Below are 18,699 nucleotides of genomic sequence, written 5' to 3'. Positions count from 1 at the left end.
AATTAATCACATCACGTAATTCTTCACTAGGCAGGCATGGCAATTCCACCTGTGATAACAAACGCACAGTCTCAAGTTAAATAATTTTGGTACCTATGTAACACAGATAGTTAACTGTTGAATTGTGACTGCAAGATGTAAGTGGAAAAAAACAAAGTTAGGATATTCAAGGAAGCTGGCAGGTTGCCATTGACAGCGTTTATGAACGAGCTCTCCAACTAGCCGCGGTGATTATCAACCACTGCTCTGACTGGATGCATCAGTGTATCACGCATTCTAAATCCTCATAGTTTTCAGAGGTAAGTTTATAAAAATGGCCAGTAGCTGTGGTAATCCAGGAATAATAAGTAACCTGTGAAAGACTCAGTTCAATAGAAAATATGGAAAGGCCATACCCGTTTGGTAAACTTAACGAATTAACGACTCATAACGACACAGAGGCGGCTGAGGGCAATGTCGACACCGCTTCCGTTGCATCCATGCTGAACCTTTGAGGGACTCCTGAGGGAGGTTGTTGAGGAGGAATTGGCACAGAGGCAGCAGCGCACTCGCTTTGTGCTGAGAGGTTGTAGTCTGCCTCAAGCCTCAGAACCCCTACCCCTGCACCCTGGTCATTTTGGCCGTAAACCAGTTCAGCTCTAGTAGCCTTAAGTGGCAAACAGCCTCATTGCCCTATGGCCAAAGTATAGGTTAGGTTAGGTATGGCCTAAATGCCTTTGGCCTAACAGAATCACGACCAAAAATAAATACTGCCGAATAGTCCCAAACTTCCCCCTCCCCTATCCAATCATGTCAGGTAAGAATCTTACAATATTGTTCATTTCTGTTAAATATGCTTTACTAATTTCTTTTCCAGGTTGTTAATGTTTGATGGCGACCAGTTTGATGTAGGTTTTGACAAGTTTGATGTGAGAGTAGGGGGGGGGGGCAACTTTTCTGAGATGGCAGACATAAGCAATTTTCTCTATATGATTAGTTATTTGTAACTCACAAAATTATCAAATTGCAGTCTGTGCCCAGTCTCAAAAGACTGTGGTTTAGGAGATTCCACTGTATAATGCTCCTCATCCACAATACCATGCAATTTTTTTTTTTCAATGTAGGGATGGCTCAGTCAGCATTATCAGTGCCTGTCAAGCATCACATATTCACTTGTTACTCCCTCTGCCACATCCACACCCACATCAACACACTGAGCTGTCCCTGCTGCACATTAGATACCATCAGATGAGTTTCTAGTGTAGTTCTGTTTATGTTCCACTCTGTATATAATGAAAATGCTGTTTGAATTCATCACTAGTGCCTTCTTGCTTCCTGTCTTTTTCCAACACAGCCCCAGTCTCAACCATTCAGATCGTCTCATAAATTTAGTTAGATGCACCTGTTATGAATAATCCTGCTGTAAAAACTGATATATATTCTAAAAATTTAATTTGTCAGAAAGAGAAACAATGTTCATGGGATGATTCAGAGCACAAAGCAGTGAGGTGGGGCTATAGTTAGTTGGTTTTCAGCTGAAGGAACTGCACCATTCCCAGAACTCAGTACTGTAATGTATTAAGTCCTTGTTGCATAAAATTCAGTAAGCCTTTGTTTTGAGGCAAAATGGATAATGTTTACTAATGAAATTTACCCTTGAGCCTGACTAAACTTGGCCATCAGCTGAGCTGAAAAGGAGTTATGGATCTTTATCAGGTGAGAACGAACATGCTATAACCCTCATCTGATATTTTACATTATATTTACTTGAAAATTATTGTACAGTGTGTATATTGTTCTCAGACAATCCTTTAGATGGAGCAGTATCTTTCATAGAGATTCAGTTTTAGAGTGTAATGGATGAGAGCACATAGCACTCAAGATATAGTACATGTACAGTTAGTTCTGTCATAATTATGATTTGTTTTTATAGGAAGAACAAAAGTTCTGCAAAAAGCAAATCTTAATTATCAGGTCCATATGTTATTTTGTACACAAAAAGTGTGAAAGGATAATGCTGAGTCTTTCCATGTTTCATGCCTATTTTTGCAAAATGAAGTCTGAATTGTTTAGTGAATGTAGCCCATGCTTTGTCTCCCTCAAGGACAAAGTTATGCCCTAAGGAAATATTAAAAGACATATAACCAAAGTACAGTAATTTAAAGGGCATCTTAAGGGTTAATCAGTGTTATTTGGTACTCCACTCAAGCCACCTTGTCTGTAGATTTTGACTTTCCTGACAGTTACCTTTAATTGTTTAAGGTAATTTTCTTCCTAATGATAAATATTTCACATCATTTCGTAACAGTTACCTCTGATTAGCTGAGGTAATTTTCTTCCCAGTGATATAATGGTCATCTGTGTTGTACTGAGTGTTTATACTTATTTGTAAATTTTGCAATGACCTTTCCTGAGTCTTGGATGATGGCTGAGAGGATACAGCCTTTTGGACAGGTTGGCTGACAGAGTTTAGTCCAGTACAAACTCAAATCCAATATGCATGGAGGCAAAAGTCTTTTTGGAAAATGGAATACAGTAAACCCTCGATGTAACGAACTGATTGGGGGGAGGGGTGGGTCGCTATATCCAAGGGGTTTGGTATTTCCAAGAGATTACTGAACTCAGTTCACTATATAAGGGGAGTCATTCGGCCCTGCATGCTCAAACATAACCTAAACTAATTCTATGAAGTTTTACATGGAGAATTCAATGTATATGAAGTTGCACATATAAATACAATATCTATAATAAGAATACAGTATAATGTAGTAGTTACAGTACACTTACTGTGCCAGGAAGGGATGCTGTTGAAGTACACTTACTGTGGACTGATTTGCAAACTTCTGTCACATTAGTGACCTTTGTTTGCAAAATCCGGGGGAAATTCAGTCACGAATTGGCCATTTGTTATACTGTATCTGAAATTAACAAAACCGGGGTTCGTTATATTGAGGGTTTGCTGTATTTTGGAATGTACAATCGTAATAACTAAGAAAATCGTGTACAAATAGCGCACACTACCATGAACAGTAAATGCAGTGAAGTTCCTTGTATTAGTAATACAGTATATCATTTGCTGTTAGACCTATCTACAGACAAACATTATCTTCAAAATATGTATTTATTCTGTGAGGACAGATGATATCACCACCCTTCTCTTGCATGACAAAATGTTTTGAAAAGTTGAGGTTTTTGGAAATTGGATGTTTGGATTTCGGAGGTTGTACTACAGTATACAGTAATCCTGGATATTCTTTAGAATAACAGTACAGATTTTCACTGCCATTTTATTATATGCTACTTTATTCATAATGGTCTAATTCATTCATTCATTCATCTAATCCTGTGTTGCCCAGTGAGGAGCGTAGGTGCCTGGGGCTAGGCAAGTTGGTCCTGACATTTAAGATGAGAGTGACCAGCCTCGCTCATCCCTGAGTGGCATTACGTGAGCAATAAACCCCAACCACCCCTTGGATATAAACCTTCACCGGTTCAATCCGATTGGAACGCCGTTATTACCCACTAAACCACCAAACACCAAAATTTGGTTATATGGTTACCAAACAGTGTAGTAAATGGTTTCCTGGTGAACAGGAGACCATTTGGCTTGTCACTCAGTGTAGATTCACTCACAGGCAAAAGGAAGAGGAAAGAATGAAGGAAAGAATGATGAAGGATGGAAAGAGGGAAGGAAAAGTGGTAAGGGCAGGCACCCGAGAGCAGCACTACATGGAGTGAGTGGATGGTGAGTGCCCCCACTAACCACTGAAAAGTACAGTACATCCCTAAATTCTTGGACTTACTCAAGATACAGACATGATCTTTTCTCAACACAAGCAGCATTGTAAACTCTGATTTGCTAACACTCACAGGCTCCACCTCTGGACAACAGAAGATATGATTCATTCATACTGCAAGTAGCACAAGCTGTGCCCTCACTTTAACAGTCTTATTATATGCCAGAAGTTCAGGTAATACAATAAAGCATTTTTCTGCCTTTCAGTATCCTACCTCACCCTTCTTGCAGGTAGGGAAAAGAGGTGGAATAATGATGATGAAGGTAATGGTAACAGCCAGCTCATAATATCCCATTTGGGCCTTCATGCCTGGTGTGTAGAAGGACCTGACACTTTAAGCAGGTTGGAAGGGAGTAGTTAAACTATGGTTCGCAGTAACAAATTGTTTATTACCTTTATGCTCAGTATGTTACAGAAAATTACAAAGATATAAGTGCAGTGTAATGTCTTCATGTCTGGATCCAAGCATTTACCTCATTAACACCTGCAGTCCAATAATGCATATTTGCAGTTTATTCTTTCTACCACCAGATGATTCCGTTTAACTTACAACAGATCTGTAAGGATGGGTTAATGAAGAATGTATGTAATGCCTCCAATTTGGAAAGTGTCTAATAAGCTGAATAATATCTGGTGGTAGCAATAATTAAATAGAAAGTATATTATTAGACTGAAGGGGTTTAGGTACGGTATTCTTTAATACTGGAAGGAACTTGGACTAGTCTTGCAGCATCTTAGCAAATAAGATTTACTTGGCATGTTTTTATTAGCCGTTAAGGTCAAGGTATACTTAACCCGAGTCCATAGTTGTGCTTTTTACAGAATCACAATGAGAATCATAAGGAGCACCTGACTCAGCTAATTATGAGTTAAGGGATGATCTTGCTAAGATAGTTATATCAGTGTGTATTGTTCTGCTCCCTTGGGGTTGCAAGAAATTAAACAGCTGTACACACAATAAAACAGATCAGTTGGTGTGGCCTTGTTTACAAACTGAAAGTCGTTATCTGAGGTGAGTCAAAGTCAAGACAATTTTGGGGTTATCCTGACTTTCATAAAGGATGATTAATTTCTTGACTCTCTGTGCTTGCCTGGGCAAGTTTTTTGCACCAAATGCTAACACTGCTTCTCAAACAATATTGCATTCTTCTGTTAAATTGTTATTGTTACCAGCTTCAATAAAATGCTAATGTGCATTACATGTACAGACTTAATATCACTTGATATCAAGGAAGCCAAACTTATAGTGCTTAGTCATTCACTGACATATACATTATTAAAAAATAACAAAATAAGACTCTGGGTACAGTACAGTATATATTTCTAAAATATTCATTACAAACCTACACTAAAAGCCAAGATAAATAAGCATTACTCTGTAGTTGTACTATATGAAACACTGGGATCAAAATCTGTACCTTTTCATGTAGATTCTGTATAAAAATCATCTTGCTGATATACAGTACCCAACATTCTCATGCAGTCTCCACTACTTGGCAGGTTCGTCAGATGGTGACTTTCCTATAGTACTGTATGGATTTTTTCATTGTAATGAATGATTTTTGTATTATAAATTCAGAAATAAGGCAATTAACCCTTTCACATTGGGTGGCATGTCAACGTGCCACTAAGGAAATGTCTGTAGCCATTGGGTGGTACATACTGTATATGTCTTCTGGATTTTTTATATTTGCGTGCTAGTACTGGAGGTCCAGTTGTGGTTCAGTATCAGAAAGTGGTAAGGCTGAGGAGTTGCCATCACAGGAGGACCATTTTAATGTCTATTATTTTTGTCACATACCAGAAGTACAGTATGTCAAAGCATGCGGTATGAGAAGTTTTGCTGCCGTGGCAGTATAATTGGATGTGATGGAAGCAATCTCTGATGACTCAGGTTACCTTGTTGGATAAGAGTGAAAATGAAAGCATTGCTTTAAAAAAAAAAAAAAAAAAAAAAAAAAAAAAAAAAAAGGCATACATCTGGCATTGGAGGACCTCCAACACCTCACAACACAGGTACCATAATTATTTTTTTTCTTTACATCATGTCAGACATCATTTTACTCAGAAAATTATGGTCTGCTTTTTGCTGTGGAATATTTTATCAAAACAATTATCTTTATATAGCTCAAAACTCCCATGTGGGGGGTGTCCAACCTGCACCCCCCAAAAGTGGAAGGGTTAATATATTAATGTCTTTGGAGTAACAGTGCACTGTTCCTAAAACAAAGGAAGGTTGGGGGACAGGGTCAGATGGTACTTGTTTCCCCTTAATTATGTCAGTTAGGATACCAATGGGACCTGCTCAAGATCTCTCACTCAAAATGAACATAGTGTAAAGAGGGGCTGGATGGTGATTTTAATGCTCTGAAGAGCAAATGTCAACAATTAACGTGTTTATAAAACCCTTTGAATTCAATTTGCATCCACTTTAATTTATTCGTGCTGCTATCTGATGATTTTACTCAACTCATGAAAGGGTTCTCACAATGAAGGGGTTCATTAAGACTTCATCTAACCTCTCCAGTTCAAAATGTCTATCCCAAGCTGAATAAAACTGTACTGAGATTATGTTTAGAAGCAACTGACATCAGCATTTTTTTTTTTTTTTTTTAACCTGATGCCATCTCTCGTCCCAATACTGAGCTACTACTTTGCTAACTAGCCGATGATCTGACTTTGTGCTGGATTTTGGCTCTAGGTTCCTATTGTTCTTCTCTGCTAACTTCCCTACCACCTCCTTTCAAGTCTTCCTCAGTCTTCACTCCATGTTCATGTCTGTGCCCCTTCTCTGCTAGACCCTCTCCCTCCTCCTCTTTCCATGTCCAAACAATCTCAACTATCCTTAAATAAAATGAAACATTGTCCCCAGGCTTAGTGCATTAATCCTTTGTTAGACAGCATGTCTGTCTGTCTATTTATTGCCAGGCACCTTCATCTCATATGGGATGACCACAAAGAAAATACATTCATGCTGCCCTGTCCATCCTTGGCCTCCCCCTTCTCCTCTCTATACCTCCACCTCACTCACATACACTCTTCAAGCCTCTCATTCTCCCTCTTCACATGGCCAAACCATCTCAGAGGTATTTCTCTTTACACTTTTAATTACATGTGCATCAACACCACAATGCTCCTTCACTTCATCTGTCTCTCTCACTACATTTAACTCCACATGCAGGATGTTACTCTGGTCAATATTACTCAGCTGTACATGACTCCTGCATATTAAAAGTTACTTAAAGAGTTTTGAACTATTCCTGTAACTCCTGTACTATGATGGCAGGTTTTATATACAGGATGGCCCATGTATTGCATATCTTAAGTCTTGTGTTCAGGAACAGCTCAGTTAGCATTATCACTGTCTACCCTGCAAGTCTTTCTACTTCCAATAACCTTCTCTGTGCTACATAGTGTGTTCTTTGGTATGTCCACTGAATGTATGGTTGATTATACTCCTGTAGGTGGGGGCACTCATCATCTACTCACCCGATGTAGTGCTGCTCTCAGGTGGCTGCCCATTCCTCTCTTCCTTCTTTCCTCTTATGTCCTTCTTTCTTTCCTCTTCCTTCTGTCTACAGGTGACCCTACACCTGGTGACTATTCTGGGTGGTTACCATAAAACCAAACTATGGCATCTGGTGGCTTAGTGAGTAATTAAGGCACTCCAACTGGATGGAGCCTGTGTTGGTTTATATCAAAGGGGTGGTTGGGGTCTACTGCTCACGTAATGCCACTCGGGGATGAGTGAGGCTGGTGTCTCTCATCTTAACCCTATCCCGTAAAGGGAGGAGCGTAAATTCTGGCTGTGCACATAACTCACTCAAGAGCTTTCAGAACAGTCGTGTTGAGATATTTTACTTCTAACACTCGTAGGAAAGTTACTACTCATCATAGAAAGGCCACTTTGGTCTCATTTTGAAGATGAAGAGTTTTGCTCTGTCATACATTGTCCAAAAATACTATCTATCTATCTATCTATTGCCAGACGCCTCAATCCCGTTTGGGGTGGCCACAAACAAATTGCCTCCACGTTGCCCTGTCCCCTGCCATTTCACTGCCCTGCTCCCAACTCACACCCCCCTCTCTCATATACCTCTCCACCCCATCCCTCCATCTCATCCTCGGCCTCCCCCTCCCTCTTCCCCCCTCCACCTCACTCACATACACTCTCTTCGTCAGTCTTTCACCCTCCATCCTCTCCACATGGCCAAACCACCTCAGTGTGTTCCTCATAACGCTTCCTATCACATCCACATCAACACCACAACGCTCCTTTATATCCTCATTCGTCAGCCTGTCTCTCCATGTGACTCCACAGGCTCCTCTTAAATAACTCATTTCCACTGCTCTCACTCTTGACTTGTGTCCTTCCAGCAACATCCAAGCTTCACTTCCATACGTTAGAGTTGGTATCACAATACTGTCATGTAGTAACTTTTTCACTTCCATGCTCACTTCCCTGTTTCTTATCACTGCTTTCAAAGAACCTGCAACCTTTCTTCCCTGCTGTACCCTATCAAGCACTTCACCCTCCAAACCTCCATCCTTACTCATCACACTACCCAAGTACTTAAATGTACTCACATTTTCCAATTCCTCACCATCCACCCTCGCTGTACATTCACTGACTTCACCTCTCTCAAAGACCATCACTTTACTCTTCCCTACATTCACCTTTAGATTCCATTTCTTACACACGCTCCCAAACTCATCTACCAAGCCTTGCAGCTCCCCTTCGTCTTCACTCAACAACACAGTATCATCTGCAAACAACAGTAAAGGGAGTTTCCAAACACTATCCTCTCTCACCAGGGCCACTCCAGCATCCACTACCCTACCTTGTACCTCTTTAATTACCCCATCCGTGTACAGATTGAACAACCATGGAGACATGACACATCCCTGTTTCAACCTAACCTCCAAAGAGAAAAATTCAGTTCACCATCCACACGCACTGCAGCCTGAGCACCATCATACATACTCTTCACAGCATTCAACAACTTCCCATCTACTCTATATATTCTTAATATTTTCCACAATCCTTGTCTACCCACCCTGTCATATGCTTTCTCCAAATCCATGAAAGCCGCATACAACTTCTTTCCCTTCTCTAGAAACTTTTCCACTAAAGATCTAAGAATGATTATCTGATCTACACAACCTCTTCCCTTCCTAAAGCCTCCCTGTTCTTCTCCAACTAATTCCTCTGTTCTTTCTCTAACTCTGTCAATAAGTATCCTACCATACACTTTTCCTATTATACCAAGAAGACAAATGCCCCTATGATTACCACACACTTCTTTTTCCCCTTTTCCTTTGTACAAGGGAATAATTATACCTGACTTCCGATCCTCCGGGACTCTACCTTCCTCCCAGGCCAATCTGCACATCTTCCACATCCATTCTACTACTTTCTCTCCCCCATGCTTCAGCATTTCACCACACGCTCCATCAATTCCTGGGGCTTTCCCCAATTTAACTTTCTTCATTGCTTCCACAACTTCTATCCTACTGATTTCTTCCTGTCTTCTCACCTCCCTCCTTCTCCCAGCCACTTATACTCGCATTACTTCCATCCTGTATGTTCAACAATTCCTTAAAGTGTTCTCTCCATCTGCTCACTTTTTCTCCCTTCTCCACTAGTAATCTACCATTTTTATCTTTCACTCCCCTGCTAACCTCACTTCCACCCTGTCTTACTCTCTTCACCTCTTTCCAGAACATTTTCTTACAGTCCCTCCACTTTACACTCAAATTCCTTCCAAATTCCTCATCCACTCTCTTACTCCCTCTTACTAATCTTTTCACCTCTCTCTTTCTTTCTACATATAACTCTCTCTTCCGCCTCTCAACTTCTTCCACGCCCCTATTTCTCATCCATTCATTGTATGCTTTCTTCTTTTGTGCCACAGCCTGTCTCACCTCTTCAGTCCACCAAAAACACATGTATAAAATAAAATGCAAAAAAGGTGAGTAGAAGTTAGCTGACATGCTAAAGTTTTACACTGTCCTTTAAAAAAATATTCGCCCAAAAAAAACTATTCAAGAAGTAATGATATTCTTTGCTTCAATATGTATCAGAATAAATTTCCTTTCCAGTAATGCATTATTTGTTGTATTTTCTTAAATAATAATGCCACATATATACACGAGAAAAAGGAGCAGAAGTGTTCAGCGGGAGGTCAAAAGGTGTACATCCTACCTGTGAGAAACCTCACACCTCACGGAGGTGAGCAAACCAAGTGAGCACGGACGCACCAGCTGTGGCAGGCTTAGCTCCACCCACTTTTGCCCGTCATCCAACAAAAATGACGACTCCCTAAATATTTCTTTAGAGATTACATCTGATGACAAAGTCGTCATACTAACGTCAGAGGTTGACAAACGCATGACGATGCAGGTCGTCATTGGTATGTCTATGAGTCAAATGTCAGGACCAACTTGCCCATCCCTGGGCTCCTATGCTCCTCAAGGGGAAACACAGGATTAGATGATGATGGTATGTATTAGGTGGTAGGTGGGGGTGTCCACCATCCATTCACTCAATGTTGTGCTGCTCTGGGTGTCTGGCCTTTACTCTCTTCCTTCTTCTTCTTTCTTTTCTTCATTCTTCCCTCTTCCTTCTGCCTATGGGTGACTCTACACCGAGTGACAAGCCAAATGGTGTCCTGTACGACCAGGAAACCATTTACTTTGTTGGGCAGTAACCATCCATCCATCATCCAATCCTATGTCGCCCCATGAGAAGCGTAGAAGCCTGGGCTAGGCAAGTTGGTCCTGACGTTTAAGATGAGAGTGATCAGCCTCACTCATCCCTGAGTGGCATTACTTGAGCAATAACCCCAACCACCTCTTGGATATAAACTTACACAGGCTCAATCCAACTGGAGCACCTTAATTACCCACCAAACCACCAGGCGCCATAATTTGGTTATATGGTTACCACACAGCGTAGTAAATGGTTTCCTGGTGTACAGGAAACCATTTGGTTTGTCACTCAGTGTACAGTTACCAATAGGCAGATGGAAGAGGAAAGAATGAAGGAAAGAAAGACAGAAGTGGGAGTGTAAAGTCACCCGTAGGCAGGAGAAAGAGGAAAGAGTGAAGGAAAGAAAGACAGAAGAGGAAGGATGGAAGAGATGAATGGGTAGACACCCAATGCAGCACTACATTGAGTGAGTGGATGGTGAGCGCCCCCACCTACCTACAACACCATATAACCAAATTATGGCACCTGATGGTTTAGTGGGTAATTAAGGTGCTCCAATTGGATTAAGCCTGTGTAGATTTATATCGAAGGGGTTGGGGTTTCTTGTTCACGTAATGCCACTCAGGGATGAATGAGGCTGGTGCCTCTCATCTTAAATGTCAGGACCAATATGCCTTGCCCCGGGCTCCTACACTCCTCATGAGGCAACACAGGATTGGAAGATGGATGGGTGGCAGGATGTATGTATAGTACTATAACCTGGCCTAAATTGCCAACTGTTAAATTCTAAGTTGTAGCAATAGACTGACTTTAGAATATGCCGCTAGTCATGATGTGCCAAGGAAATGATGAAGAGCCATATAACTGTCTTTCACTGCCAGTGATCTACATGAAATATGTTGAAAGACAAAAATCAGGGCCAAGCTAGAGTAAACACAGAGTTGTGATTTCACGGGGCAGCCAAAATGTTCTCAATCCCACGAAAGGAAATTTGAGTTGTCCTCGCAACGTATGAGATTGAAGAGTGCATACATGGACCATCCTGTACTTCAAGTATAGACTGTTTAGTTTTATCTGTCAAAAATCTGTAAATTCTTTCAGCTTAGTTATTAGCCAGGTGTTGATAGAATGGAGTATAAATTTCATTAGTAACCAAGGAGACTCATTCATATCTCGTAACTATGGCTTGTCAAATTTCACGGAACTACTGTATGAGTTAATGTTCAAGTTGTGGGAGTGGCCCAGGTTTGTCAGATGAGATAAACAGACTATATCGTAACAAAATGCATTATGTTACATGGTGCTATACCTTCATTAGCCCCTTCAATCTACTGTAGTGACATATTTCTTTGGATATTTTTGATACCTGTGGATGACTTCATTCAGTTTGTGAAGGACCTTTAGTGGTGAAGGGGTTAATTAAGACTACATTTAACTCTTGCAGTTGTGAAAATATTCTTCTAAACCGAATAAAATTCAAGACCGCAACAAATTAATACAAAATAGTTCATCTGGGTTTGAGATTACAGAACACCTTAATATACATGAAGTAAGTTGCTGTGAGAGTAACACAATGAAAGCAACACCAAACAGCTTCAGTGAATACCTCACAACCTGTTATTGACTAGCATCACCACCTTGCAGAAATGGTCCATAAATAAATCTTGGTAGTTTTATATACAGTACTTCCTTAATAATGATACTGTATTAGTGTACCAGAAGTTTTCTAAATTAACTTTTTTAAAACTTAAATTCATTACTATTTCATGACTTATTTTCACTGGTTGCACTTGTGAGTAACAGAAACAATAAGACTGGTGTTGTAACCTACATATAAAAGTAAGGCCACTTCCACAGTCATAGCTATGAAGATACTAAGCAACAAAACCTTCACTCTTTCAAGTTCCATGATCACCTTTGGCAGTGAAGCTGGCTAGCACACAAACCACTAACATGAAAATTATTAGAACAGTTACCATGGAATCCTCAGTGAGCTCCTTACCTCCTGAATGAAGTTTACAATGTTTGGAATTCTTTCCATGCAAACAATTCATCTGTGGAAGCAACTCTGCATATATATTTGTATGCTAAGTGCTGGAGAGGGATGCTTTCATATGGTGGCACCGATATGACCAAGTGATTTCGCTGCCTGGTCATACAAACATCCCTCATTTTCCTTCCCGCTCCCCCCAAAAGAGGATGGTGGACTTCATACTGATAATTTCACCTTACAATCCACTGGGTTCATATTCAGATGAGCTTGGGGTCACTACTACAGTACTACTATTCAGTGCACTGGCATTGAATACAGCAACACCACCATCAGCATCTGTACCAAACTACAAGCAGCCTGTTACCTCCTATGGCAAAGGAAGGGCAGATTGTACAGTTGTAAGCCATAAATAGTTTCTGCTCATCCTCTACCCCTTTCCACTGGTTGGAGGGAAGTCATAACCAGGGTTCACACCAAGTGAAGATCTGTTGTCCAGTTACTATGGATGCTGGAAGCTTTGCTACACTAAACAAGGAACAGTTCATAAGGCATAGCAATGTGTGCGGTCTAGAAAAGCTTCAAACTCCCAACAAGTCTGAATGGATGAATTATACCAACATGTCAAACTTCTTATTGGAGAGTTGTACTACTAAGACATATCCTGGCTATTACTTCCTTCCGGGTTGAGGCAACAAATAGATAAATGGCATGTCTCATGACCGTATCCTCTGATTCTTGTCCTCAAAGAAATCGAAGAGCTTTGTTCCATATCCTTCTACTCTTTGCAAACACAGGGAATTGGGCTCAAGAATGACAATTAAGTATACATGCTTGTGGATGGCTGAGGTGGTTGAGAGGCTTCATCAATGCAAATAGAGACAATATGACGACCTGGGATCATGGCCAGCCCTAACACTCTAGGTTCCTCTTCTCTGCCATCTTCTGCAAAGGAAGGACACAACAATTTAGTTTCAGAGATCACAGAAAATGCAGAACATTTACCTATCTATCTATTGCCAGACACCTTAGTCCTGTAAGGTGTGGCCACAAACAAACTGCCTCCAAGTCACTCTGTCCCCTGCCAATTATTGACCTTCCTCTAACTTACACCACACTCTCTCATATATCTCTCTACTGCATTCCTCCATCTCATCTTTGGTCTCCCCCTCCACCTCACTCACATACACTCCCCAAGTCAGTCTCTCATTCTCTGTTCTCTCCACATGGTAAACCGTTTCACATAATACGTCCAATCACATTCACGTCAACACCAATGCTCTTTACTTACTCACTTACCTGTCTGTCTTTCTCCATGTGACTTCACATGCTCCTACATAATACGTACTCTTCCATCCATCCATCCTTTACTGTCCCATATACAGCATAAAGGCCTGGGGCTAGGCTACACAGTCTTGACCAGTGGTTCTTAAAGTTTTTTGCCCCTGATACCTCCAGATTCGACCCCAAGTCAATGTGATTCCCCTCTAATATTATTAATCCTTTCACTTTTAATTTCATATAAGTAAAATCAGAACAGAGAATGACCGTGAGCAGATGAATTAGATTTTTTTTTAGTTTAATTTTCAACAAAATAACATTCATGAACAAATTATTATGTATGAAAGTATTACCACACAAAAAATTGTTCACTTTTTTAAGGATGCCTTGCTGGATACCCCAAGACTCCATTTCTATACCCTCTGGGGGTATCTAAGCACTACATAAAGAACAACTGGTCTAGACATTTACAAAAAAATTTTCTATCTATCTACCTAACTATCTAGTCAGTCACCCTAATACTGGAAAAGGTGGCTACAAATGAATCACCTCTGTTATCAGGTTGCCCTCTCTTCAACTTGCACCTCATTTCCCTCCAATATCTTTCCATCCCATCCCACCATCTAATCCTTGGTCTCCCCCTCCTCTCCACCTCACTGACATACACTCTCTCATTACAGTTTCATTGCAACTGCTGATTTATACTTTCTGCATACACTTACCCACTTCTCTCCAATGATGACTTATTTTTTTCTTTCTACTTTCAGATGCCATTAATCAGTTTAGGAAAGATTTTTTGAACTGGAAGAGTTAGATACCTGCATTGGCTTCATTAATTTCTTCAGTACAAGAGGCCTTTACTATATGAAATAAGTCATCTGGTAGCACCAACAATAAAGTTAAGAAGTGCATCAGACTGAAGTGGCAGGTGAGAGAAGAAAGGCTTACCATCTGGCCTGAGATGTTCAGTACAGGAACCCAAAATAATATTGTTGTCTCTGTCTGTGCACATAAACGATCCAACTAGGGTCCTCCCATCTGTCATTTCTATCTTCATCGATGAATGCAGCCATTTTTCGAGGTTCATTCGGCCTGGTGTGCTCTGTCAAAAATAAAACTTTCTACTAAAAATACACCAGTACAGTACAAATTCCCAAATCTGAACATCCAGTTTAAAAAACACTTTCAATTTCCAAAACATTTCTTCATGTTACAGAGGGGTGTTGATATTGCATGTCTTCACACAATCCATCCATCTATCCATCATCCAATCCACTTGCCCCATGAGAAACATAGGAGCCCGTGGCTAGGGAAGTTGGTCCTGACATTTAAGAGAGTGACCAGCCACACTCATCCCTGAGTGGCATTACATGAGCAAATATTCCTCACACAATCAATGTAGCTTTATTTGAAGACAAAGTTCACTTGCAGACATGTATAAGAAATGATGATAAAATATTTATGAAAGGTACTTCACTGTATTTACTGTTCAAAGCACTCTAGACTGTTTATAACAGATTTTCACATAGTTATCATTATGATTCCAATTTCCCAAGTATTCCACTTCATGCAGAGCCTTTGGAACCATGCATTTCAGATTTAAGAGTTTGTACTGTATTAGTTTATCATACAACCCAGATTGGTACTGCCCCACCGGGACCCCAAAGCTACGCTACTCAGTCCAGATATTTAAGGTGATAGTGTCCTGTTGCTCATCCCTTAGCGGCAGTATTGTATGTGAGCCATAAACCTCAACAGCTTCTCAGAATACAACCCTTATGGGCCACATCCAGCTGAAGTGCCTGAACTCATGAGACCACAAGGTTTTTATTAAAAAAAAAAAAAAAAAAAAAAAAAAAAAAAAGTGGAAGGTGGGGAACAACAGGCTAATCCACACTGTCAGGACATAGTGTAAAGAGCCGCCCCTTTGACTCTGTGTGTATCAGAAAACTCCCATATGGAGGAAAAGTACCAAAGTACTGTATGCCATTGATAAACAATAAATATGTTAGAGAAATACCCAAATCCTGAAAAGTAGAGGGTGGTGAGGACCAGGAATCCTCTTATACTTTAAATTTCTAGATAATAGTTCAGCTGGTCTTAGATCTGGGCTCTATGTCAGTCCATGGGCCAGTAAAACTAGGCTGACTTGTATGACTAGGAGTAATGTGTGAGGTGTAAACGAGGAATAAAAGTTGCAGTGAATTATGTTAGTGAACTTCACCTGGGGGTCATACTCATTTTATCTTTGCCATCTCCTGAAGATTTTATTCAGCTTATGATAAACTTTTTGAATTGGAAGTGTTAGATATGGCCTTAGTAAACCCTTTCAGTGTGAAAAGCCATTCCTAAGCTGACTACAACTGTCTGGGGTCACCACAAACATAATAAATGGGATGTTACCTATATTCAACAGGTTAAGAGAGGCTAGTAGTAAGTAATGTGCATGACAATGACAAGAGGAAGTAAAGCTGATCAATGGCAGTAGTGTACTGGCCATACAGGCATTTAGGCAATGACTGGTGGGCTGGTGCTCCATGGGACTGGTATTCGGTCGTGCGTACTTGCATGTGTTTTCCCATTTGCTGTAGAATAACTTGGCATGGGCCTACGAACATCTCATGCCAATCTTTTTTGTCAAGCAACAGAGGAGCCTTTTCGTTTTCTGACTGCTGCAGAGATACAAAATGACCTCTGACTGAGAAAGTAAACAGCAACCCATGGCATTAGAGGCAGTGAGTGAGTGTGGGTACAATGAATAGCAGAGACAGAGTAGGTGGAGGTGTAGCCTATCATGATGATACATGAAAGGATGAATGACATAATTCATAACTGGCCACAGCTAATGATGTGCTGAAATGTCAAATTAGGGCCTAAATTCAGGAGCCAGAATTCAGTCAAGAGATAAAGTTTGATAATTTACAATTGGCCCCTGATAATCAAGTGTTGAAAGATGGCAAATAATTTCAGGAAGCAAAAATCAGCCACGATAAGAAACAAGATAAGGAAATCAAAAGTTCAGGCAGCTATGTTGAGACAACAAAGTGAGTGACAAGGAATCCAAATGAAGAAATCAAACTGATTCTAAAGACATGGTAGAGTATTATAAGTGGTTATTCCTCTACAACACTGGGTCTCTCCCTCTCTACATATTTTCCTCTTGTCCTGTCCTTCTCCCCTCCCCAATGTTTGCCTTCTCTCTTCTCTCCTCCATCCCCCCGTATCATTTCCCAATATCTTTCTCTCTTGTCCCTCCCGCTGGCCATCTTGCACCACCTGAAAATGTGGGATGACCTGAAGGAAAAATGCCCAGACCAGTTTAATGACCCACTCCACTCCTGCTCATCAGAATACTATATATAAAGTACCTGAGTTCAACTGCTTATTTTGGAATAATGGAAAAGTGTTTGAGTTGTCACTATATTGTGTTATACCGGTGCTCAAAAATGGATATTTCAACAACAATACAGTATAGCAAGAGGAAGATCACAGTGAAGAATCTCATACAGTGACCCATACATTATGCTCCTCTTTTACTTCAAGAGCAATTTCTTATGTGTAGTAGGGATGGCTCAATTAGCATTATCAGTGACTATCCTGGATTGTTACCTGGTATTCAAATCCTACTTACACACCCACACCCACACCAGCAGACTGGGCCATCCCTGTGACACACACGATACCTCCAAGTGAGTTTCGTTCAGGTCACCCTCTAAAATGGTGAAGCACTGACAAAGGGGGTTAGGAGTGTTCACAAAACTTTATAGCTACTCTTTTCATGTTGTAGGTACAGATTTTTGTCCAGCAGCTTATTTCATTTACATCGTCAGCAGAAAATGACAATGATGTGGCTCTACATTTTTTCCCATAACAATTCTTCACGATTGGCATCATATTCCTGCATTAATTTTTTGTTACAACTCAGCATTCAAGATGGAGAGATGGCAGTTTTAGGCAAGGTTAGATTACAAGAAAAATAATTACTTACCTTGTGCTGTGGGTGCTTGTCTGCTGTTCCTCCGAGCCTAGTTCCATCTGTCATGTCCACCAAATGATCTCGGAAATCTCCACTCGTCTTCATATTGACCCTACAGCGATTACTGGTAATTTTAGCAGTTTTTTTCTTTTTAATACAATATGCACCACACCTGCAATGTGTAAATGTACAAACTTGAAATACTGTATCATAATTTACTGTGCGTGTTTAAATATCAATGTCAAAGCAATTTTTCATTCCATCAGTACTAGTAGTTTTAGCAGTTATTTTACGATAAACACCACTATCTATCTATCTATCTATTGCCAGACGCCATAATCCCGTAAGGGGTGGCCATTTGACTTTGAGTTAGTTGTTTTACAGGGAGGGGCACTAACCCTCCACCAACCCACTTGTTGACACGTAGGGAGTACCTCTGTATAAATCTGCATGCTTAAAACATGGCACAGGATCATCCATTTAATCATCACCCCAGATGATTACAAAACCTCTACCGGGTATCTCTCTACAGCCTGATGCCTTAATCTATGAGGTGGTAACAAACAATTCGCCTCCATGTCGCCCTGTCCTCTACCATTTAGGTGCCCTCCCCCCAACTCAGCCCCTCTCTGATATATCTCTTCATTTCATCCTTTTATCTCATCCTTGGTCTCCCTCTCCCCCTCTACTTTGCACACCCTCTCATCTCTCTGCTCCATCCCCCCATCTCATCATTGGTCTCCCCCTCCCTCCACCTCATTCACATGCAGTCTTCTAGTCAATCTCTCATTCTCCACGCTCTTCATATCAAAATTCATGCATTGGAGAACCATCAAAACTACCGGTACTGTATTTCCCACTGTCTCATTACTCCCCAGACTGCAACTGTCAAGCTGAAAAAAAATACAAAACGCAATGCAAAAGAGATGAGATCATTTTCATGGTGTCTAATGAACTTGACTAT

General features: G+C 40.6%; 1 protein-coding gene across 1 annotated transcript; it reads right to left on the bottom strand.

Moving 5' to 3' along the window:
* Nucleotides 1–13,193: 13,193 nt before the first annotated feature.
* On the bottom strand, nucleotides 13,194–17,900 carry Sbat (LSMD1 domain-containing protein Sbat). Its single transcript, XM_080285302.1, has 3 exons — nucleotides 17,748–17,900; nucleotides 14,708–14,861; nucleotides 13,194–13,423 (listed from the first exon to the last, which is right to left on the bottom strand). The coding sequence occupies exons 1-3, from the start codon at nucleotides 17,838–17,840 to the stop codon at nucleotides 13,299–13,301; spliced, it is 372 nt and encodes a 123-aa protein (XP_080141428.1). The 5' UTR covers nucleotides 17,841–17,900; the 3' UTR covers nucleotides 13,194–13,298.
* Between the last annotated feature and the right edge of the window lie 799 nt (nucleotides 17,901–18,699).

The sequence above is a fragment of the Coenobita brevimanus genome, chromosome 105, assembly GCF_032717465.1.
Source record: "Coenobita brevimanus isolate Jiangsu-jjx chromosome 105, ASM3271746v2, whole genome shotgun sequence".
Lineage (NCBI taxonomy): Eukaryota > Metazoa > Arthropoda > Malacostraca > Decapoda > Coenobitidae > Coenobita > Coenobita brevimanus.
This window is presented reverse-complemented; position numbering and strand designations above follow the sequence as displayed.

Coding starts and splice junctions, on each gene's coding strand:
- Sbat (XM_080285302.1), bottom strand. CDS start 17,840: ATGAAGACGAGTGGAGATTTCCGAGATCATTTGGTGGACATGACAGAT. Junction 14,862..17,747: donor ACAAGCACCCACAGCACAAG/GTAAGTAATTAT, acceptor TATTTTTGACAG/AGCACACCAGGCCGAATGAA. Junction 13,424..14,707: donor TGAACATCTCAGGCCAGATG/GTAAGCCTTTCT, acceptor CTTCCTTTGCAG/AAGATGGCAGAGAAGAGGAA.